The sequence below is a fragment of the Phyllobates terribilis genome, unplaced genomic scaffold (genome assembly GCF_046119375.1).
Source record: "Phyllobates terribilis strain yellow unplaced genomic scaffold, ASM4611937v1 Scaffold_13__5_contigs__length_258822181, whole genome shotgun sequence".
NCBI classification, from domain to species: Eukaryota; Metazoa; Chordata; class Amphibia; order Anura; family Dendrobatidae; genus Phyllobates; species Phyllobates terribilis.
The window spans coordinates 76,388,844-76,413,161 of record NW_027362773.1 but is presented as its reverse complement, the minus strand read 5'-3'; the positions used below and the strand labels follow the sequence as shown (position 1 = coordinate 76,413,161).

At 48.3% G+C, this 24,318-nt stretch overlaps 1 protein-coding gene across 1 annotated transcript in view; it reads left to right on the top strand.

Annotated features, from left to right (window-relative positions):
• The window catches only part of SLC1A2 (solute carrier family 1 member 2), a 117,012-nt gene that overhangs the window by 67,371 nt on the left and 25,323 nt on the right, over positions 1 to 24,318 (top strand). Inside the window, exons 2-6 of the mRNA XM_073658134.1 lie at positions 15,762 to 15,901; positions 18,706 to 18,858; positions 21,429 to 21,679; positions 22,067 to 22,223; positions 22,914 to 23,040. Coding sequence (XP_073514235.1) covers positions 15,762 to 15,901; positions 18,706 to 18,858; positions 21,429 to 21,679; positions 22,067 to 22,223; positions 22,914 to 23,040 — 828 coding nt within the window. The remainder of the gene's footprint in view (positions 1 to 15,761; positions 15,902 to 18,705; positions 18,859 to 21,428; positions 21,680 to 22,066; positions 22,224 to 22,913; positions 23,041 to 24,318) is intronic.

The following is a 24,318-nucleotide window of genomic DNA, read 5'->3' as shown; positions in this document are numbered from 1 at the left end:
CAGAGCGGAGCAAGACTGCCGGAGCAGTGAGCAACGGGTCAGAGCGGAGCGAGACTGCCGGAGCAGGGAGCAAAGGGTCAGAGCGGAGCGAGACTGCCGTAGCAGTGAGCAAAGGGTCAGAGCGGAGCGAGACTGCCGGAGCAGTGAGCAAAGGGTCAGAGCGAGCCAGAACCGCCGAAGCGGTGAGCAAAGGCAGAGCAGGCTAGAACCGCCGGAGCGGTGAGCAAGGCAGAGCAGGCTAGAACCGCCGGAGCGGTCAGCAAGGCAGAGCAGGCTAGAACCGCCGGAGCGGTCAGCAAGGCAGAGCAGGGGGGACAGGGCTCTGTTCACACGGAACAGACAGGAAGGGAAAGGCAGAACCAGATACCCACAGGGTACTTGCAGTGAAGTAGCGAGTGGACCACAAACTCACAAACGGAAGTACAGTGACAACGAGCGGGAGTTAAGTACGAGTTCAGACTCTGCAGAAAAAGGAAAGGTACAGACACAGGAAACAGGCTAGAAGAGTATACAGACAAGAACAGACACAGTAGCAAGATACAGGAGTGGGTCTAGGTATGCAGCCCCTAGAAGGCGGGAGGAACAGGCTAGGAGCGTGTTCAGTCAGGACAGACAAGATACAGGAGCGGGTCTAGGTATGCGGCCCCTAGAAGGCGGAACGAACAGGCAAGGAGCGTGTTCAGACAGGCCTGGAAATACAGCCTCCAGGAAGGGCAGGCAAGCAAAGACAGAAGGGGACCTGGCACATTCAGAGTGAGAGAGCACACTGAATGCAACACAATGCTCAGGCATGGGTTAATTGGAGTAGCTGGTTTAAATACCAGGTGACAGACAGCAATAGGCTGAGGACGCACAAGGGGTGTGCCCGCAGCAGGTACGAGAAGCAGGAAGTGATCGGGCGCCGCCCTTAAGCAACAGAAACAGAAGCAAACAGACAGCATGGAGGGAAGCCAGAGAGACATTCTGGATAGGAGATCAAGTGCGCGCTCTTGCACAGTGGGAGATGGACCACTATGCAAGGACGCCGCCAGGTATGTTACAGTACCCCCCCCTTACGCCCCCTCTTCTTCAGGCCTGCCAGAATGTTCCGCAGGGAATTCGAGGGCCAATCCTTCACTTCAAGGAGCTCACTTCCACTGTCCACCGGAAAAACTGGTCTCCTCTGGGTAGCTAGGATGCTACCTCCTATCCAGCCATCCTCAGCAACAGACGAAACGGGTGGAGTACCAGGAACAGCACACAAGGAAGTCTCTCTCCACTTATTATCAGGTAGCACCCCAGAGGGTTCAGGAGACAACTGGAAGCCCTCCGCCGGGTTGGAGGGGTGCAGAGACTCGGGGGTAACCTCTGCTTCGGGGTACATCTTGTCAAGCTCACAGGATGAAATGGGCGAGGTATCAGGTACAAGGTGTAGAAAAGTCACTGTCTCTTTGTTATCAGGTGGTACCCCGGAGGATTCAGGAAATAACTGGGGGTCCTCCGCTGGGTCGGAAGAGTGCAGAGACTCGGGGGTAACCTCTGCTTCGGAGTACACTAGGTCAGACTCACTGGAAGAAGCGGGCGAGGTATCAGGTACCGAGTATAGGAGAGTCTCTGTCCATTCGCTATCAGGTAGCACCCCGAAGGGTTCAGGAGACAACTGGAGGTCCTCCGCCTGGTCGGAGGGGTGTAGAGACTCGGGGATAACCTCTGCTTCGGAGTACACTAGATCGGACTCACTGGAAGAAGCGGGCGAGTATAGGGAAGACTCTGTCCATTTGCTAACAGGTAGCACCCCGAAGGGTTCTGGAGACTACTGGAGGTCCTCCGCCTGGTCGGAGGGGTGTAGAGACTCAGGGTTAACTACCACTTTGAGGTACCCATTGTCAGGCTCACAGGACGGAGCGGACGAAGTATCGGGTACCAGGTGTAGGGAAGTCTCTCTCCATTTGTCATCAGGTGGTATCCCGGAGCATTCTAGGTGGGCAGAAGTCTCTTCGGACAGGAGAACAGGTGCGCTACCCACGCATATTACCCGTAGGGGCTGCTCCGGGATACAGGGAAATGAAGCTTCAGCAGGGACTTCAAGGTTTGGATTAGGAGGTCTTTGGGAGGACAGACCCAGGCGTGATGGCTTGCCTCTACGCCTAGCATGTCTGGACTGCCTCTTGAGGTTGGGAGAAGTATTCTGAAGAGCGTAGTCATCCTGTGTGGATTCTGGATGGGCAGTAGTCTCTTCGGGCAGGAGGACTAGTGCGCTACCCACACACATTACCCATCGGGGCTGCTCCGGGATATTAGGAAGTGAAGCTTCAGCAGGAGCCTCCGGGTTAGGATCATCGAAGACCATTAGAAAGGCCACCAGGAAGGCCATTATATCCAGGACGATAGGATCCTGTGCGTCCCATAGGGGGGTGATCCATTTCAACGCATCACCCGCTAGGTAAGACATCATGAATCCCACCTTAGCCCGATCGGTGGGAAAACAAAGAGGGTAGAACTTGAAGTGTAGCATGCATTGCTCCACAAATGCATGACTCTGTCTTGGATCCCCATAGTACCGTGGCGGATCCGCAGGAACGAGTGCAGAAAGATCCATCTGGACGGGTGCGTAATTTGCCTGGAACTCAACTAAAGAAAAAATATATATATATATATTTTTTTTATTTATTTTTAATGCACGTATTCGCTGGAAAACGTCTCAGAGAGCGAAGGCCGTGGGGCTCAACGGGAACCATGGCCTGAGCATGCTGTAATGCACAAGCCCGGGCTGAGCGGCGTGTGCGTGTGATTCCACTGGACCGTGCCGGAGAGTGAATGCCTGGAGGGGCGTAACTAGGTATTCACCCGATCCGACCAGGGTCGCCCGACGGCATACGACACCAGTGCACCAAGGAGGAACCGAGCAGAGGGACCAGGTGCTACTCTAGGACAGACCCCGGACACGGCTGTTGACCCACACAGGGGAATACAGGAACAGACAGGTTAGGCTGGCACACAGACTGGTGGGTATAGGCAGGCACGACTGGTATGCAGGCAGGCGGGTATGCAGGCAGGGGGGTACAGGTAAGCACGGCTAGAGTGCAGACAGGGAGGCACTAGCAGGTAGGAACACAGGCGGGATAGGACCCAGTACACACTGGGACTCAGGAACAGAACCACAGATGTGGCGGACAAACACAGCAGAGTAAGGCCGCCCAGAGTGGTGAGCGAGAGCAGGGCAAGACGAGACCGCCTAGAGCGGTGAGCGAGAGTAGAGCAGGACGAGGCCGCCTGGAGCGGTGAGCAAGAGTAGAGCAGGACGAGGCCCCCTGGAGCGGTGAGCAAGAGTAGTCAGAGCAGAGCGAGACTGCCGGAGCAGTGAGCAAAGGGTCAGAGCAGAGCGAGACTGCCGGAGCAGTGAGCAAAGGGTCAGAGCGGAGCGAGACTGCCGGAGCGGTGAGCAAAGGGTCAGAGCGGAGCGAGACTGCCGGGGCAGTGAGCAAAGGGTCAGAGCGGAGCGAGACTGCCGGAGCAGTGAGCAAAGGGTCAGAGCGGAGCGAGACTGCCGGAGCAGTGAGCAAAGGGTCAGAGCGGAGCGAGACTGCCGGAGCAGTGAGCAAAGGGTCAGAGCAGAGCGAGACTGCCCGAGCAGTGAACAAAGGGTCAGAGCGGAGCGAGACTGCCCGAGCAGTGAACAAAGGGTCAGAGCGGAGCGAGACTGCCGGAGCAGTGAGCAAAGGGTCAGAGCGGAGCGAAACTGCCAGAGCAGTGAGCAAAGGGTCAGAGCGGAGCAAGACTGACGGAGCAGTGAGCAAAGGGTCAGAGCGGAGCGAGACTGCCGGAGCAGTGAGCAAAGGGTCAGAGCGGAGCGAGACTGCCGGAGCAGTGAGCAAAGGGTCAGAGTGGAGCGAGACTGCCGGAGCAGTGAGCAAAGGGTCAGAGCGAGCCAGAACCGCCGGAGCGGTGAGCAAAGGTAGAGCAGGCTAGAACCGCCGGAGCGGTGGGCAAGGCAGAGCAGGCTAGAACCGCCGGAGCGGTCAGCAAGGCAGAGCAGGCTAGAACCGCCGGAGCGGTGAGCAAGGCAGAGCAGGGGGGACAGGGCTCTGTTCACACGGAACAGACAGGAAGGGAAAGGCAGAACCAGATACCCACAGGGTACATGCAGTGAAGTAGCGAGTGGACCACAAACTCACAAACGGAAGTACAGTGACAACGAGCGGGAGTTAAGTACGAGTTCAGACTCTGCAGAAAAAGGAAAGGTACAGACACAGGAAACAGGCTAGAAGAGTATACAGACAAGAACAGACACAGTAGCAAGATACAGGAGTGGGTCTAGGTATGCAGCCCCTAGAAGGCGGGAGGAACAGGCTAGGAGCGTGTTCAGACAGGACAGACAAGATACAGGAGCGGGTCTAGGTATGCGGCCCCTAGAAGGCGGAACGAACAGGCAAGGAGCGTGTTCAGACAGGCCTGGAAATACAGCCTCCAGGAAGGGCAGGCAAGCAAAGACAGAAGGGGACCTGGCACATTCAGAGTGAGAGAGCACACTGAATGCAACACAATGCTCAGGCATGGGTTAATTGGAGTAGCTGGTTTAAATACCAGGTGACAGACAGCAATAGGCTGAGGACGCACAAGGGGTGTGCCTACAGCAAGTACAAAATGCAGGAAGTGATCGGGTGCCGCCCTTAAGCAACAGAAACAGAAGCAAACAGACAGCATGGAGGGAAGCCAGAGAGACATTCTGGATAGGAGATCAAGTGCGCGCTCTTGCACAGTGGGAGATGGACCACTATACAAGGACGCCGCCAGGTATGTTACAATATTGAGCACAATTAAGTATGCTGACATCCCCTATATACAGTATGAGACCCTATACACAATATGAGCTGCCACATAATCCTCCTATACACAGCAGGAGGCCGCACATAGCCATCTATACACAGCGGGAGGCCGCACGGTGCCATCTATACACAGCGGGAGTCCGCACGTAGCCATCTATACACAGCAGGAGGCTGCACGTAGCCATCTATACACAGCAGGGGGCCGCACGTAGCCATCTATACACAGCAGGAGGCCACACGTAGCCATCTATACACAGCAGGAGGCTGCACGTAGCCATCTATACACAGAGGGAGGCCGCACGTAGCCATCTATACACAGCAGGGGGCCGCACGTAGCCATCTATACACAGCAGGGGGCCGCACGTAGCCATCTATACACAGCAGGGGGCCGCACGTAGCCATCTATACACAGCAGGGGCCGCACGTAGCCATCTATACACAGCGGGAGGCCGCACGGAACCATCTATACACAGGGGGAGGCCGCACGTAGCCATCTGTACACAGCGGGAGGCCGCACGTAGCCATCTGTACACAGCGGGAGGCCGCACGTAGCCATCTGTACACAGCGGGAGGCTGCACGTAGCCATCTGTACACAGCGGGAGGCCGCACGTAGCCATCTGTACACAGCGGGATGCCGTACGTAGCCATTTGTACACAGCGGGAGGCCGCACGTAGCCATCTGTACACAGCGTGAGGCCGCACGTAGCCATCTGTGACTCGCCCAGGGGTATGGGAACGACTCGGTACCCGGGCCTTTGCCTGGCCTTTGGGGATGTCGCGGTGGTCGGCTCCCGGGCCCGTACCCTGGGGTCAGCTTTTAAAAGGGGATTGTTTGTTAATTTTATGAAAGTTCGTGACGCCACCTGTGGTTTCTGGTGAGAATCACCAGTGCTGCGGCAGTCCACTGAGGCCGGTGATAAGGCAGCTCGATGGTATAGCTCCCCACAGGTGGAGCTAGGCCTCAGGGCAGCGTACGGAGAAGGGGATGCAGGACAGGCGAGACCCAGCCGGGTCAGAGCAAGAACGGGGACGGACACAGTAGTCACTTCAGTACCTTTTACTGGTGGTAATTCAGGCACATCCCGGAGCACTGTAGGGTGAAGGGTGCATATCAGGATCCTCCCCAATGAGCGGGTGTAGGGCCTCCTGTTTCTTGCCTCTGCGTAGTAAGTTTCTGACCTGCCTAAAGCTAGGCCTAACTTTATCTCTGTCCTACACCGGCTGACGTTGTGGTAGGGCCTTCTCTTGGAGTGCACGCTCCCAGTTTACGGGGCCTATGTGTCTCCTGGCTCTGTTACGTATCAGCTCTCTGGTGAACCTGGGACCTGTATTTCTCCAGGGATTCCGGTGTCCGGTATATGTTTCGGGGTGAGCTGGGTAAGCTCCTCTGCCCCCACTGCTACTCACTTTCCACTCGCCTTCAGCCACGCTCGGGCCCTCACTAGGCTACTCACACTAACGGCAGCTTGCCGCTCTTCACCGCTCTTGCAGGCGTCGGCACACCTTGGGCTCACTTACTTGAGTTACAACTGCGTCTGGACTGGGCTCCACTGCAGGCTGACCTCTCTTAGACTTGACTCTCTGTAGACTCCAGACTAGACTGAGCTCGACTCTGTATTCAGGTCTGTACTTGCTGAACTCTCCAGAGGAACTGCTTACTGCCTAGCTCCACCTTCCCTATTTATATCCCTAACGGGCTCCCTCTGCTGGTCTGAGGTGGAAGGTGGAGATGTGTGAATGTTTATGGGGGCCTCTTGTGGAGGATTCCATTAATGCACACTTGGTACCAAGCGCAGCTGGGCGCCACATCTATACACAGCGGGAGGCCACACGTAGCCATGTATACACAGCAGGAGGCCACACGGCGCCATGTATACATAGCAAAAGGCCACATGTAGCTGACGCGCCCCCTGGGCCTGTGTTGTGCAGGGGAACCCGGAACCGGGCCTGTTGTAGAATGCTGGGGGTTGTAGTCTCCGTGTGGCGGTGACCCGGTCCGTGCCCAGGGTGGTCAAAGGGGACGTCACTACCCCGAGCCGAGAAACCGCGTGCCTGCCCCAGCTCCCCGTCGCAGAGCCCGAAATTCCCCCTGCCGTGCCCGTCGCTGCATCGTCACCGCTCCAGACAAGGCCTCAAGCAGAAGCCGCGGCCGCGACCCCTGTGACGTCACGCGCCTCAACCCTGAGCGCGGCAAAGCAGGATACACCACCGGCCTGGTCGCAAGGTCTAGTACCCCCGGGCGCCGCAGTACCAACAGCGCCCTCTACCTCCACTGAGCCACCGGCCTGGTCGCTGAAAAAAACCCCTGAACTGCACAGCCCGACTCTGAGTCTTCTTGCTTAGCTCTCCTGCACCTTCACAACCACCATCCTCTACATCTGACCCCCTGAGGCTATACCCCTCCCGTTGGGGGTTATACTACCACAGCTGCACACATACCACCAGCCTCAGCGGACCCTTCTGCAGCGGCGGCCTTTTGACCGCAAATCAACGGGTGGCGTAGTCGACACTAAAGAACATTTAACAACATCTGTAAAGACTGCCACACACTGAGTTTGACACCCTGGGCACGGACCGGGTCGCCGCCACTCGGAGACTACAAACCCCATCTGATCCGGTTCCGGGTATCCCCAAACAGCACTGGCCCAGGGGGCGCGTCATATACACAGCGGGAGGCCGCACGGAGCCATGTATACACAGCGGGAGGCCGCACGCAGTCACGCACACACACAAACATATACAAACATATACATACACGCATAAACACATTTGAAACACAAAAATACATATAAACAGACATCACACAATGATATCTGCCTGCACACACACACACACACACACAATCACTCACACACTCACACACACACACACTCATTCACCATCCCCCGACTCTGCTCCAGTCGTCCAGCTCCTCTCCGGTGCAGCAGTGCAGGGCGCACACTGTGTGACGTCATGCTAGCAGATTCGGCCGCGCTCAGGGCCGTGTCTCCTAGCTGTGACGCGGCCGGGCCTGCACACAGGGAAGTTAACAGGTGCAGTGCTGGCCTGGCCGAAGAAGAAGCAGCGGCCGTGCGTAGCTGCTGGGGGAGCGATCCGGGCCCCCCCCCCGCATCTGCCTGCCGCCACATATTATAATGAGGGCAATCTGGCCATGGGCCCCCCGGAGCCCCGGGCCCCAGGCGGTAGCCCAGATTGCCCTCATTAAAATACGCATATGATAAGGAGTCATCCAAAACAATCACATGAACAAACAAAGAACAGAGATAGAAAAGTGTTGTGCCTGTAAGCTTATTCTACCAGACTATCCATCGTATTATCATAGACTTATAACAGTCTTAAAAAATAGAAGAGTGGAATTTCTTTAGTTGTAATTTTTAATGACACCATTTGTACTGAAAAGTTATTCAAAATAATGCAATTCTGCCATTGTTTTTTTGGTTTTGTTTTTATGACTTTTCTTATTCTAGTAAAAATGACCGAGTAAAATGATTCTCCATTGTCAGTACGACAATGGTGATACCAAATTTGTATAGTTTTATTCAATTATATATATACACTGTATATATTTTAGTGGTTAAAAAAATATGGATCTTTGTAAAAAATATATATATATATATATATATATATATATATTTGGTTTGTGTTTCCAATGAACTTTTTTATTTTTCTGGCAATGGAACTCTGTGGGAGGGCTTCTTTTTTAACATGGCAAGTCGTCGTCGTCGTTGTTGATACATTTAATTTTTAGATCATTCTTTATTTATTTTGAGGGGAGGTGCAGTAACAAAAAAAAAATTTTGCCATGTTGATTTTTTTATTTCTTTTTGACATTTACGGACCAGGTAATTCATATATTTTGAGGTTATAGGTTTTCGCACACGTGGCAATGACACATATATATTTTTCTAATTTCTTCATTTTATCTTTTTTTGGAAAAGGGAGGGGTGATTCAAACATTTTGTAATATTTTTAAAAATGGGGGAAGCAAACAATAGACTCCTCTGGGAGTGGTTTATCACCCCTGAAAGCTAAAGCACCTGCCCGATCCCTCTATCCCCCGACAGATGAAGGGTCGGGGGGACCCATTTACATCAGATGGTCTGCCTGTCCCACCAAAATTGACGTAGTCAGCGGACAGTCGATTAATCTGTATTTGGACCCTAACATTTTCCGTTAAAATGAAGATGGTCTGGTGTGACAACCTCTGAGCAAGCCGAAAGCATGACAATGATAAACCATGACAACACAATGGGGGAAACTTCTGAAACTGTCTTTGTTGTCCATAGCAACCAATCACAGCGCAGCTTTCATGTTGTATTCTGCTGTTGAATAATGAAAGTGAAACACAGGTACTTTAGATGCAGCGACACAGAAACACAGAGCAGCCAGTACAGGGTTAATAAACAGGGGGGATTTACTGTAACAGGGTCAATCTCCACGCAAGGAGTAACAGGGGAAATATGGGGACAACAAGGGGAGCAGCAGGTAACAGACTATAAACGACAATTCACAGTTTGGCTAGATGTAGCAGAGTCGACACGGTTGTAATCGGCAGTTTTACACTTAGCTGACTCTTGTTCCCAACAAGGCAGATGCTGGCTGATGCCGGTGTTGTTTTCTTCTGGCTTCCCCACCTAAACAATGCTCCGTCTTCTGGCGGCAGCGGGCGGTCTCCGGTTTGACCCCTCTGAGCCCCTAGTCCATAACACTGCACGTCACTTGCTCGGCTCCACGTCTTCTGGCGGCAGCGGGCGGTCTCCGGTTTGACCCGCTGAGCCCCTAGTCCATAACACTACACCTCACTTGCTCGGCTCCACGTCTTCTGGCGGCAGCGGGCGGTCTCCGGTTTGACCCCTCTGAGCCCCTAGTCCATAACACTGCACCTCACTTGCTCGGCTCCACGTCTTCTGGTGGTAGCGGGCGGTCTCCGGTTTGACCCGCTGAGCCCCTAGTCCATAACACTGCACCTCACTTGCTCGGCTCCACAGACCCTGCGTCTCTTCTCCCTCTAGTCGGGCTTGACTCCCACTGTCAATTGCCTGCTTTCCCGTGCAAAACTCCTTTTTCTCCCTCTTCCTAGACACGCTTACAGCTCCCCGGTCACCTGTCCCCTCAGCTCTGGCTCTGGACACGCCCCCAGCTTCCCGATCCCCTAACTCCTGCGCTCCCAGTCTGTCTCCCCTTGCAACCAGAGGCACGGCCCCGGCAGTTCCGGATCCCTTGTTCTGAAAGTACTTACACCCCGGTCTTCCCCCTTACAAAAGCTGCACTGTGATTGGTTGCTATGGGCAACACAGACAGTTTTTCTCTTAGATACTTTTATGGATATACCTCCTAAAAAGAAAATAACATTAAAATTGGGCCCTTTGCCGATCTGATAGCTCCGGCTCTTCTAAGAAGTCCTTTATGTTGGGGAGAGACCTGGGTCACAATTTCTGGACTCTGTGTTGGATGGGTATGAGGTTCAGGCTCTGTGCGGCCGCTCATGTTCCCCCCATGTCTGTATGGAGCTTGTGCGCTGGGCATAGTCATGGGGGGCAGATAAGGGTCTTCCCCAAACTGTTCCCACAAAGCTGAAGCTACAATTGTCCTCAATGTCTTGTGCTGAAGATGAAGATTTCCCATCACTGGAGCTGAGGGTCCGCGGCCGCCCCCCTGATAACAGCCCATTGCATTATCCTCCTCCACCCTGATAACAGCCCTTAGCATTATCCTCCTCCACCATCTGTACAGGGGGCACAATGCAGTCAGGGGTAACGTCCTCCTGGAATCACCAAACCCAGACTCCTCCATCAGACGCAGGTAGAGAAGTGCGATCCGTCACTGCACAAAACACGTCTCCTCCAGAGTCCAGTGTTGGCGACTTTACACCACTATACGATGCTCAGCATTGTGCTTGGTGATGTACGGCTTGGCGCAGTGTTTGTTCTGATACCAGAGGAGGTCTGGACTCTGCAGTTATGAGGTCAGCAGAGCGGTGGGGACTTTTTTGCCCTCTGCTCCTCAGCACTCGCCCCCCCACTCTGTAGTGTTATGGGGTCTCCACTTCATGGCTGAGTTGCTGTGGTTCCTTCTACTTGTTACCCCGGTTGGTCATAATACAGGACTATGCTGGTATCAGTCAACTCTTTACTACCAGCCATTTTGTCACACATTAGTAAAAGCAGATGGCATTGCAGTGGGGCGGATGTTATACACCAGGGGTGAAGGGAGAATGACATACACAAGAGGCAATGGGGCCAGATGATACACACTGGGGGAGCAAAGGGGCCACATGACCTACACCTGGTGCGATGGAGCCAGATGATATACATCGGGGGGGGGGGGGAATGGGGCCAGATAGTATACACTGGGGGGGGGGCAATGAGGTCAGATGATGTATACCAGGTGCGATGGGGTCAGATGATATACACTGGGGGGTGATGGGGCCAGATGACGTATATTGGGTGCGATGGGGCCAGATGATATACACTGGGGGGCAATGGGGCCAGATGATATACACTGGGGGGCAATGGGGCCAGATGATATACACTGGTGGGGGCAATGGGGCCAGATGATGTATACCGGGTGCGAAGGGACCAGATGATATACACTGGGGGGGGGCAGTGGGGCCAGATGATCTATACCGGGTGCGAAGGGACCAGATGATATACACTGGGGGGGGGGACAATAGAGACATCGGGTGTGGTGGGGCCAGATGATGTACAGTGGGGGGCAATGGGGCCAGATGATATATATCGGGTGCGATGGGGCCAGATGATATACACTGTGGGGGCAATGGGGCCAGACGTTATACACTGGGTGCGATGGGGCCAGATAATATACACTGGGGGGGGCAATGGGGCCACATGATATACACCAGGTGCGATTGGGCCAGATGATATACACTGGGGGGGGGGGGCAAAGTGGCCAGATGATGTATACAGGGCGCGGTGGGGCCAGATGATGTACAGTGGAGGGCAATGGGGCCAGATGATATACACTGTGGGGGCAATGGGGCCAGATGTTATACACCAGGTGCGATTGGGCCAGATGATATACACTGGGGGGGGGGCAAAGGGGCCAGATGATGTATACCGGGTGCGATGGGGCCAGATGATATGCACTGGGGGGTGGCAATGGGGCCAGATGATACACACCGGGTGCACTGGGGCTAAAATGAAAACTGGAATTCAACCATTGAGATATGGAGCTCACTTTTCTCTATAATAGTATATGTGGTATTTATAAAAAATGCTGGCACTGTTGTTCTCATCCTACCCCAGAGATCCATCACTACCCCGCACTATTATGTTACGTCTAATGAATATTAGGAATGTGCAATAGCAGTAGCCATGTACCCAGAGTCCCGCTACTCCTCGCCATTTCCCATAGAAGCCTCTTGTACTTGTTAATGGAGCAGTGACCCTGCATTAGCCTCCGCTGGCTGTGTAATTCATGATAAATGTGGTCCCCCAGAGTCTCATTCATACCCAGGAGACGGCAATGAATTAGATTCAGTCTTGCAGAATGAGATTTGGCAAGAATTTTATTTAGCGCGACGGACGGATGAAGCCAGGAGAATTCTGGATGATGTAACGGCTCAGGAAAATTGTGATTTCACTAAATCTGTTGAGCGAGGGGCAATGTGCTGCTAATAGCCAGGACCAACGAGGATTCTCCATTGTATGGTCCACAGGATCCAGATTAAAGGGATTATTATCCTCATTTCTAGATTATTTTTTTCTTCTAATGTCTTGAGAAAAATAAATATCTGAAGCCTTTGGTGCAGGCGTATGCAGGGTTGGACTGGCCCATTGCAAAATCCACCGGTGGACCAAGTTCTGATGTAATAGTAAGCCTTCATAGCGCAGAAGAAGACCACCAGATTTGGAGGTGACTTCTAAATCAGTCACTTGGGCCACTATATTCTGCATGGACCCCTTAGAAACATCTCCTCTGCTGGACCATTGGAACCATAGTCCGATCCTGGTGGTGAAACTACAATATTAGGAATTGTAGCAAAGCCCCAACAAAACCTCGAGGCCCATGGACCACCCAAGAAAGCTAAATTATCGCTTTGCCATAGCAGGAAAGGTACTTGCATAAATTTTGTAATGGTCTATGAGAGTCAAACGGTTAACTTTAAGTTCCCACTTCATTATATATAGTGGCATGCGAAGTAATTGGGCAGTTAAATGGAGGACCTTTTTGCCCCGAGGTCACAATAACCAGCCCTTTGTGTCACCAGTTGTTGTTGTAGACATTCTGGAGGGGACTATGAGAATCCCCAGGAAATTGAAGTAAAAATGATGCTGCAGAACATGTCGCTGTGTAATAAAAAAAAAACAACTTACACCTGACACCAATAAGTGGCTACTCGATGGGATGGTAGACGGACATTTGGACCCCTTGTACCATGGAGCGTGGTTCCAAACAAGAACAATAGGTCCTGGTGCACCACAGGAAATTTACTTTTGTGCCAACAGTGACTGCATGATACAAAAATTATTTGGTGCAAATCTATGTGTTCACAGATGTCAAGTCCAATATTCTTCGATGGAGATGTGAGCACGGTCGTGTACGTGGATATCTTCCACCAACTCTACATAGTTATCAGATCATAAGTAGCGAGGATTGTTTCAGCAAGAAACATGGTTCTGCATTTCATAGCCCACCCTATATATTAAAGGGGTAATCCGGCTCCGCTCACCTAAAGCCGGATCGGTGATGTCACGTCTGCTGATATTTTTTGGCTCGTGTGCGGGAACGGCTGGTATTGTGCACCTGCCCTATCCTATATCAGAAGAAGACAATGACGATAAGTGCAATGTATGACAACCGATTATTCTCCATAATAGAAAATCTCGCTACAAGGTCGATTTCTCCATCCTTTGTCCACTTCTTGCCTATTTCTGGGATCTGCTTTTTCAAATAAGAAGTCACAAATAAGAAAAAGCATTAGATACTGACTTTGTAGGTCCTTAATCATCACCCTTATCTACCAACCAAGGCAGAGAGTGGCTACAAAAATTATCTCTCAACTTGGAGGACCAGAACATTGTAATACTTTATTTTACCTGCGGGGTAGCTGCTGGGAAATTGTTCACATGAATCTTAAGTCACAAATTACATTTCTAAACTGAGAATAATACAAAAAAATGTAAGAAATTAAAGAAATGGCAACTAGCAATCTAATGTGCCAATCTAGTCCTCCATATGGTTTACCGTACATGTCATTTCCAGTTGCACGTGACTGTTTTTTTTTTTTTAGCACCTTCTTCAGGTTCTCAGAAGAGTTGACAGTCTGACATACATACATGTATCACCTTGTCCTATAAATACCACAGCTGACAGAAGCTATAATTGTCGCCGCTGATATTTCCGTTTCCATGGAAATCGCTAAAAGACCCCGACAGATGTTCTCCGCATAACAAATTAAATTAAGCAAAATAACACAAACTGTTGTTTACTGGCAAACGTCCTCCTCTTTGTGCTCACAGTTCATCTGCGTCCCAGCTTTCCCTAATATAAATCACAGTAGTCCGAGACATATTGAGGTTTCCTGCGGATAAATGATGGGGGTTGTTTCCTTATTAAACATCCTGAGTCCGAGCTGTGTTTGCATTGTGGTCAACGATTGTTTATGCAAAATGTTTATCACCGGGTTACTCTTTGATGAATCTTTCAAGATCTTCCCTGTAAATGGCGTCGTGTTGCTAATAGTAGGGTTTTGGGGGTCTAAGAACTTACAAAAATGATTGGAGACCCTATTACTGTATATTATTTTTACATAACCAGGACATTTGGGATTTCATTGAACAAGTCATGACAGTGGATTAGAAGCAGCTCCCACTTGCCTATCCTTGACGGCCATTCTTCTTGGTGCCCAATGCTCCTGATCCCTCCAATCTCTTTGGTATCGATGCAGGATCACTTGATTTTTGCTTCATTATCTGAGCGATAGAAAGAAACGGGAGGATTGGGTGGTCCCCAGAAGTGCACATTGAGGACCACCGAGGAGAAAGAATTGGTTCCTAATTGCTAACCAGTTTAACAATGGCCTCTAATCAGTCTTTGGGGTTGTCCATTTTTGAAAAACCCATTATCATACGTCATATTAGGGTATTCTGAGTTAACAATGGGGTCATCTGTTCAGAACCCTCATGTCTTGACCAAAGTATAACAGTTACGAAGATCATCTCTTTCTCTGGAGGACCTTTCTTGTCCTGCATCATTCATCGAGTCCATTGATATGAATGGACATTGTGTAATACTTAATGTCTCCTCTGGAGGCACTGTAGGGAAATTGAACACTCATCTCCAGATCTCTCTATAGATTACAGCTGGTTGTTGAAGTTCTCATCAGTGCGATTAGCTTACAATCAAGGAACTCATAACGAGTAGGAATTGTACAAGGTTGACTGCCTCTGTCTAAAATACTTAGTGTAGTTTGGATAGAAGCAGGATGGAGGTCTAAAGCTCTGGTACAGATCACTTAAAGGGGTTATTCAAGACTTGAATATTGATGATCTATTCTTAGGATAGGTCATCCACCATCGCTGGGTGTCCAACACCCGGAACCCCCCATTAATCTGCACTTTGCAGGTCTCGGTGCCGCCAGATGTAAACAGAGTATGGAGCCAGAACCGCACAGCTCCATACTCTGTGTAGTGGCCGTTTTTGGGTACTGCAGCTCATCTGCACAGCAATGCCCAAGAACGACCGATACACAGTCCCCAATCGGGAATTATGTTCAGTTTTGACTTCCGCAGGAGCTGGAAGCGCAGGAAATTTTGTCAAGTTGGACTTAACCATTGCATCGCATCGCTGCCTCATCGGACACCAGATATTGTCCTGTTGCAACACCCCGAGTTGAGGCACATAGGAAAGCTATTGCATTTGATACGTACCAAAAATGGGTTTGTTCCCCAGGTGTCCGACTGACTAACATATCTGAGCCTTTTCTCTTCTAGTGCCAACAACACCCCAAAACAGGTGGAAGTGCGTATGCATGAGAGCCAACTGACCTCAGACGAAGTGCACCCCCGATCACCATGCCTGAGAATGTGCGACAAGATCCGAGGAAACCTCCTGCTTTCCCTCACAGTATTTGGTAAGTCCATGACTAGTAATACTTTACCTTGATGGATTTTTTGGATGGCGAATACATGGCATGTATACACAGACCTAGGGTTATGCAGTGAAGAGCAGGGACAGGTATCCCATGGTGGCGGTGATCTTGGTACACACCATCACAGTTAGTGCAGTTAGTGCATTTTAGCCCCCCTATTAGCATTAGTGATCAGCGGGATCTCCAGGCCAAGTCCTACAAGTATTTTAAGAAAATACTGATATAAATTTCCCCTTTTGCCCTCTAGTTTTTCCTGATTTTTACTGAAATTTGGCAAAAAATGTTAAAAATGAAAAGTTATAAATTGTTACAATATTTATTTTTATATATTTTTTTAATGAATTGCAAATATTTTATTACCCTAACCCTAGACCTAACCTTAGTTCTAACGCTAACCCTAGCCCTAACCTTAGTCCTAACCCTAACCCTAGCCCTAACCGTCACTCTATCCGTAATCTTAGCGATCAATGGGACACTTTTGTGAAATTAAGAACAGCTCTCCCAGCAGGTCTCTGTTTCTCCTCTCATGAAATTACAAGTGAGAGGAGAGGTAGAGAGCTATGGTAGGACACAGTGCAGCACATATATAGGGCACATGATTCAATACAGTCTTCATTGATTAGATTAGGCTCTGTCATCTCGGTCTCTGCATATGCCGAGCGCAGGAATCTAGATGAGTTTGTCATTGGCTGCTGAGCTCTGCATAGGTAGCAATCGAGATGACAAAGCTCACTTCATTGTATTGAGCTTTTTCATCTACAGTAGGTTACCGCCTATGCAGAGCAAAGTAGCCAATGGCAACCTTATCTCGGTTGTTGCGCTCTGCATAGGAGCTACTTGCAGTGACCAACATGACATAGAAGCTGCTGGCTACCCTACTCCTTCAGATCGCAGGCCACTGTGTGGGCTATCACTGCAAGAAAAGGCAGTGCATTGGAGATTCCCCACCTCTGGTCCTCCTGGATCATCTGACAGGTGAGTCCCAAAATGTTGGGAACCTATAGAATTTTTAAGCATAGGGCAATTGCCCCTCTGGCTTTCCCCATGCAGCGCCACTGCTGTATTGTGGTACTATATTTGGAGGGTGACAAGGCAAGAATCACACAGGGCTTCTTCTGGTATATAGCTGCCCCTAAAGCCAAATATTAATAAAAGATGGGCTCCTGAGATTGAGCAACTGTAAAGTGGCACGGGGTGGGGGGTAGCTGTGGGCGAGATACTCATCTCCTATGCCCCGGCATGTTTCATGAAGGTGAGGATCCTGGCTGGGTGTGTGGACCTTTGCTGTGGGGGCGCTACACCCTTGCATGCCACATGTAACCGATGTTGCTGGTTGACCAGGAACAGATGTTTGACAGTTCAATGAGGAAGACCATCATTTAAAAATAAACATTTTACTGAACATTGGGGAGAGTTATATACAGTAGATAGCAGGTACATTCTGTATCTTCTCAAATGATTCCTTCATAATGCGTAACATTTTCCTTATACAAATTCAATCCCTTTGTCTTCTCTCTCTTTACTTGTTTTCTTGTCTTCACTGTTCCTCACTACTGCACCACAACCCGGCTTGACACTACAGTTCAGCTAGTAAGAGTCTTTTATTCAACCCGAGGTTCCACATCTTCTTTCCCCTCTGGGGAACTATGGTGCCAGTATGACCGGTGCTTATCTTCTCTTCTGATGCTCGGGGACTCCCGCCCGGGCACTCTCTTTGTCTCGCATACTCCGTCTTGTCTAGGCCTGTTACTTTTAAGAGTTATAAACTCTGGGCCATACTGCTAGGCATTCTCTCACAAGACCTGTCTCTGGTAAATCACAGTGTCTCTCAGTCACTGTTCCTCATTTTTTCTCCGGGTCACCCTATCTCTTTCTCTTGGTCTCCTCTCACTACTAGGGACACCCATGAAATGTGGCACTGCTCACACCAGACATTAGGTCTGTTCTCTCTGCACTCCGGGCCCTATCTAACTCCTGAGAAGAAACTGTCTCATTCCCTTTAGCTTATCCCCTCTGACTTTAAGGTAGTCCCAAACATTATTTCTCACTGTCCCTGTCAACTACCTGTTGCTGGGCAGAATACAATACCAACACCATAACACATTTCACAGTTCACATTACACATCAACAATACACATATTCTTCAAGGGGGGAACATGAGCAGCATTTCCATCTCCTTACACAACATCCAAGACCCACGGGAATCTCAATTTACCGCTGATGAAAAGTAATTTTAAATTGTTGACTAGAAATGCCCAATTAGCAAAATGAAGTGTGTGGCTAATTACATGTCCTGTCATTGCTGGCTGGAATGGCTGAGATCAGCATTGTGGTTGTTTTTTTTTTACTACTTTCTGAGCTTTTTTCATTATGCTGTAGGTTTGGTTTGTATGTTGTGTGCACAGATTTACAAAGAAAAATCTAATTTACAAGGGTTGTTCAAGATTAGATTTCTTACAGAAACAGCGCCACTCTTGTCCTTGGGTTGTGTCTGGTATTACCGCTCAGCTCTGTTGAAATAAATGGAACTGAGCTGCAATGTCACACACAACTGGCGGACAAATGTGGCATTTTTTTTTAAAGAAAATAGCCTCAATGGAGAATGTGGTGGCTGCAAATCCACAAGCTATGTTGGTGGGGCCCCTGTTTCCCTAATAGGTGAGTGTCCTAAATATGATAATGCCATAATGAGACTCTGGAACTTGAAGACCTAAACCAACCATGACATTTCTCCCCATTGTTCTAGTTTTTCCTTCACATTTTCTAACACCTCCCCTCTTCTTCAGGTGTAATCTTGGGCTCAGTGTGCGGGGGACTCCTTCGAATGGCATCTCCCATCCATCCTGACATTGTTATGGTCATAGCCTTTCCCGGAGACATTCTCATGAGGATGCTGAAGATGTTGATTCTACCTTTAATCATCTCCAGTTTAATCACCGGTAAGTGGATTGATCAGTAGATTATATATGGAGGGCTATCTGATTCTGTACTGAAGATTTTAAAAACATTTTGAAACCTACTATAATGGGGTCCATTTTTTTTGTGTGACTGATGATCCTAAAATCTGTACCCACTTGACGATTGTACAGCAACTAGCATAGCGGTTAGAGTTGCTCAATGAGGGTACAGTTATGACAGCTACACGTAGTATTGAGATACAGTGCTTTTCACGTATGTATCAGGATTGAGGCACAAAGATTGCTGGTTACACATCAGGATTGAAGCACAGTGCTTGTCAGTTATGTACCAGGATTGAGGCACAGTGCTTGGCAGTTACATATCACGATTGAGGCAAAGTGCTTGGCAGTTACATGTCAGGATTGAGGCCTCTTGCTTGTCAGTTATGCATCAGGATTAAGGCACAGTGTTTGTCAGTTATACATCAGAATTGAGTCACAGAGTTTGGCAGTCACATATCAGGATTGAGGAACAGTGCTTGGCAGTTACATATCAGGATTGAGGCACAGTGCTTGGCAGTTACATATCAGGATTGAGGCACAGTGCTTGTCAGTTATGCATCAGGATTGAGGCACAGTGCTTGTCAGTTATGCATCAGGATTGAGGCACAGTGCTTGTCAGTTATGCATCAGGATTCAGGCACAGTGCTTGTCAGTTATGCATCAGGATTGAGGCACAGTGCTTGTCAGTTATGCATCAGGATTGAGGCACAGTGCTTGTCAGTTATGCATCAGGATTGAGGCACAGTGCTTGCTGGTAACACCTCAGGATTGAGGCACAGTGCTTATCAATTATGTATCAGGATTGAGGCACAGTGCTTGTCAGTTATGCATCAGGATTCAGGCACAGTGCTTGTCAGTTATGCATCAGGATTGAGGCACAGTGCTTGCTGGTAACACCTCAAGATTGAGGCACAGTGCTTGTCAGTTATGCATCAGGATTGAGGCACAGTGCTTGCTGGTTACACCTCAGGATTGAGGCACAGTGCTTGCTGGTTACACCTCAGGATTGAGGCACAGTGCTTGCTGGTTACACCTCAGGATTGAGGCACAGTGCTTGCTGGTTACACCTCAGGATTGAGGCACAGTGCTTGCTGGTCACACCTCAGGATTGAGGCACAGTGCTTGCTGGTTACACCTCAGGATTGAGGCACAGTGCTTGCTGGTTACACCTCAGGATTGAGGCACAGTGCTTGCTGGTTACACCTCAGGATTGAGGCACAGTGCTTGTCAGTTATTCATCAGGATTGAGACACAGTTACACATCAAAATTGAGTCACAGAGTTTGTCAGTTACATATCAGGATTGAGGTACAGTGTGTACGCTAACATATCGGGATTGAGGCACAGAGCTTGGGAATTACACATCAGGAGGGTTGAAGCACAGTGCTTGCTGGTTACACATCAGGACTGAGGAACAGTGATTGGTAGTTACACATTGGAATTAAGGCTCATAGCTTTGCAGTTACCCATTATGATTATGAAACAGATCTTGGTAGGTATACATGAGAATTAAGACACAAATTAATGCACAAAGTTTGGCAGTAACACATCAGAATTGAGGTACAAAGCAATTAAATATTGGAATTGAGGCACAGAGCTTGGTGGTTACACATTAGTATGAAGGCACAGAGCTTGGCAGTTACTAGTAGCATCAGTGACAGTGCCTTGACGAGAAGATCCCCAAGATCATTGAGTCATGTTCTGCACTATAAAAAGTTAAGAGCCTTATACAAAGGGCGATACAAATTGTATCAGACCTGAATGAAAGCTCATACAATTGTTTGGTGTCAAGTACCTTTCCCGGTCATTGCCGAGTTTGCAATGTGGTCCCCGGTATTCTTCAACTCATTTTATCGAAATTCCTATCGTGTTGAGTCTTTTTGTAGCCGCACAGATGTACAGTGTATATTTGCACAGTTTGTAAGTAGAAGGCTCATTAGTAAAGCAGAGGAAACGGCGTCTTGTGTGTCTATTTCCGCACCAAGCTCTCATCTAAAAGGATAGACAGATCTCTCGTCTGAGGGATGTGCAGCTCTCTCCAGCAATTAAACGCAGAACACGTCAACTGGAGAGAAACATCTGTAGCCCCTATTTTCCTGCACACAATTAAATCCCTCGTGACAACTGGAATTAAACCATATATTAATCTGGTAAATCAAAGAATGCAAGCTTGGGAGAGATACGGCCCCGGACTGAATAACCCTTTGTGTACCAATGATGGGAGAATATTTTTGTATCGAAAGTTGGAATGAAAGCTTTTTGGGTTTTGTAGAACTTGATGTTGCCTTACAGTAGATCATCATAGTTGAAGATGACATGGTGACCCAATCATTGCTGCATTGTGACATTTTGGCTACTGCATACCTTCTCATACAACTAGTCCTTGAATTATCTCAACATACAATCACTTTTAGGAGGTTCGCAAGACAAAAATCTACAGCTTTGATTCTTGGAAACACTCTATATAACCTAGAAGCCAAGGGGGAGATATAATAAAGAAGTTGCCATGTAAAGCCAAACTTCTAAGTTCTTTTTTTTATTATTTTATAGGCTTGGCTGGATTGGATGCAAAATCGAGCGGTCGCCTTGGCACCAGGGCTATGGTCTACTACATGGCAACCACCATTATTGCTGCAGTCTTGGGAGTCATCCTTGTTTTGGCGATACATCCCGGAGACCCCAAACTAAAGAAACAACTTGGAAAAGGGCAAGAAAATGATGAAGTCTCCAGTTTAGATGCTTTTTTTGATCTTATCAGAAATCTGTTTCCTGAGAACCTGGTGCAAGCCTGTTTCCAGCAGGTAAGCAGATCCATTTTAACATTAAACCTGAGAGAAAGAGATCTACACTCCAAATTTGCCCCCTTTACCCAAACGTGTTTAGTTAGATCAGGAAGCCAAATACTATTCCACCTCCAGAGCAGACCGTGATTACAAGATGTACCTCTTGCTCTGGGAGACTCAGCATGTCCTTGCACAGCCCATTGAATTCAACAAATGTGCAATGCCTAGTTTCCCCTGTGGGGGTGCTGTGGAGAAATTGAACCCTTTCTGAAAAGGGACTGATTGATGGTAATCTGTTTACAATATTGAAGAAAGTGAGGGCGCAATAATAATAAGAATGTTGGGGATAGAAGGAAAATCTTGCCCAAATATAACCTAATCCAAAAATACTGTTTTTATCCCCAGATTCAGACAGTTACCAAGAAGGTTGTTGTGGAAGTTCCTACCGAGGAACCTGCCAATGTGACCGACTCCGTCTTCACACTCATGAACGAAACAGTTGTCACAACCACAGAGGAAATTAGAAAAAAATTGGAGTTCAAAGACGGCATGAACGTCTTGGGTACGAAAGTAGAAATGTAGAGATATTGCATGTTTTGACTACACAAAAGGCCATTGTGATTGTACGAAATTGGGAGCAATCACGATCATGATTCTAGTCTTTGATGCTCAGTCTTATAGCTTTCTTTACCAAACTCTTCCTACATATAGGACACTCTTGTAGACTTTTGCTCGATATCTTTCTGTTTTCCAATTATAAAGATATTAATGTGAAGTCCTCTTCTAGGGAACAAGCTTTTTTAAGCTGGCTGTAAGCAGGAGAACACTCAGTAGTTGATGGACAACTAATTATTTAGATGTTTAGGTATGAAAAACATCAGAATGTATCATCCAACAAAGTTTACCTTGTGTACCCCAAATTAGCAAGTACACCCAAAAAATGTAATCGTCAATGACCCAGAATAGTAGAGTGTAGGGTTCCTCCAACCTATTTTCAATATGACACATCTGTGATCTAAAGGTTCGAAAGTCAATGTCCTTCTCATGTGCGGTCTGTGACTACGACTGGTGACAGAGATGGACAATGATGCATTTGATTCTCTTGGTCTGTGACTATAACTAGTGATGGAGAAGGACAACGCTCCTTTTGATATTTGGTGTGTGACTAGTGATGGAGATGGACAATGCTGTGTTTGATTCTTGACTGCTCTATGTCATCTCCAACATGGCCTTCCACCTCTTCTTTCCACAGGTTTAATTGGCTTCTTCATTGCATTCGGCATTGCCATGGGCAAAATGGGCGAACAGGCCAGACTGATGGTGGAATTCTTCAACATCCTGAATGAGATTGTGATGAAACTTGTGACAATGATAATGTGGTACGTAAAAGTGGAGAGCAATCTATAGATATTTGGCCAAAATTCTAAATCTAGTCCTTTCTTTCACCAACCATGCTCCATCTTAATTACTTGGACTGTCACATCTGATACACGACTCATTGGAAACTATTTTTGTTTGTTCTCGTTTTCAATGCTTTATTCTTGACTTGACTCTTTTGTGGATACCTTTTCAACCGGGCCAGCTTGGTGGCCTCTCGTTGACTTTTGGACTTCATATCAGTCACAAAAATCAGTAGGTTGTTACCTAACTCCCTTTTCATGTAGAAAGAAATTTTTCTAATAATGTGTTAAGCAGACGTTATTTCACAATGGTGTCAGACCCAGTTTCCACACTAACAATGACCATTCTATGCTAGCTGAATTTCCTGTTTACTGAAAGATCTTTTGTCAATTCTTTGTAAAAGCCACAGACCCAGTTTCTGACAGACAATGAGGTCTCTGGGGAAATTTTGGACCTGTTACAGGTGGAAGACATCCATGATCCCAGAGGAAGAAGGCTGACACAGCTTTATTGATCTCTCCTTAAAGAAAATTTGGAGAACGTCTCGAAAGAACAATGGGTTCCCAGTCTAACAAATTACCATTTGCTTTGTTCCTTCTGGAAGCACATCTGGTTCCTTATTGCTGACTGGTTTGATATTTACAATTTGGTGCCCAGTCACAGTTGTTAATTGATTGGGCACACAATTGCAGACGCAAGAAATGGGATTGCCTGCCAAATGACTATAGCTTAAAGGAAGAAAACCACCCAGCAACAACCGAGAAAGATCAAGAAGTTCACCTCAGGGTTGTCCTTGAGATATGACCTCCACCAATATCTAATTCTCAAAGTACCCATATACATAAGAGTAAGGCTATGTTCACACAAAGTATTTTTCAGGTGTACAAAAAACAAAGAGTTTTCAAGCGGAAACAACTTTGGAAAATGTTCCTTTTTGAAGAAGCTTTGGAGGAAAATTTTTATCCTGAAGTGTTTTTTTTGCAGACTTTTGTTTGGTCCGTGACTAGTTTGGATGGGTTTCCTTCAAAATCGAAACCTTTTCAGAAAAAAATAAATTGAAAGAGTTTTTCAAGATTTCCTAAAGAAGTTTTTGAAGAGGATTTTGGACAGGTTCAGCACCAAAAACACCTCAACGTGAACTTAGCCTAAAGTTAGCCGAGCCCAAAGATTTTGGAGTGTGTGTATATGATGTCTTTCCCTTGACATCATCTGCAAGGTAAAAGAAGTATCAGACATATTGATTTTCAGTATGCCTG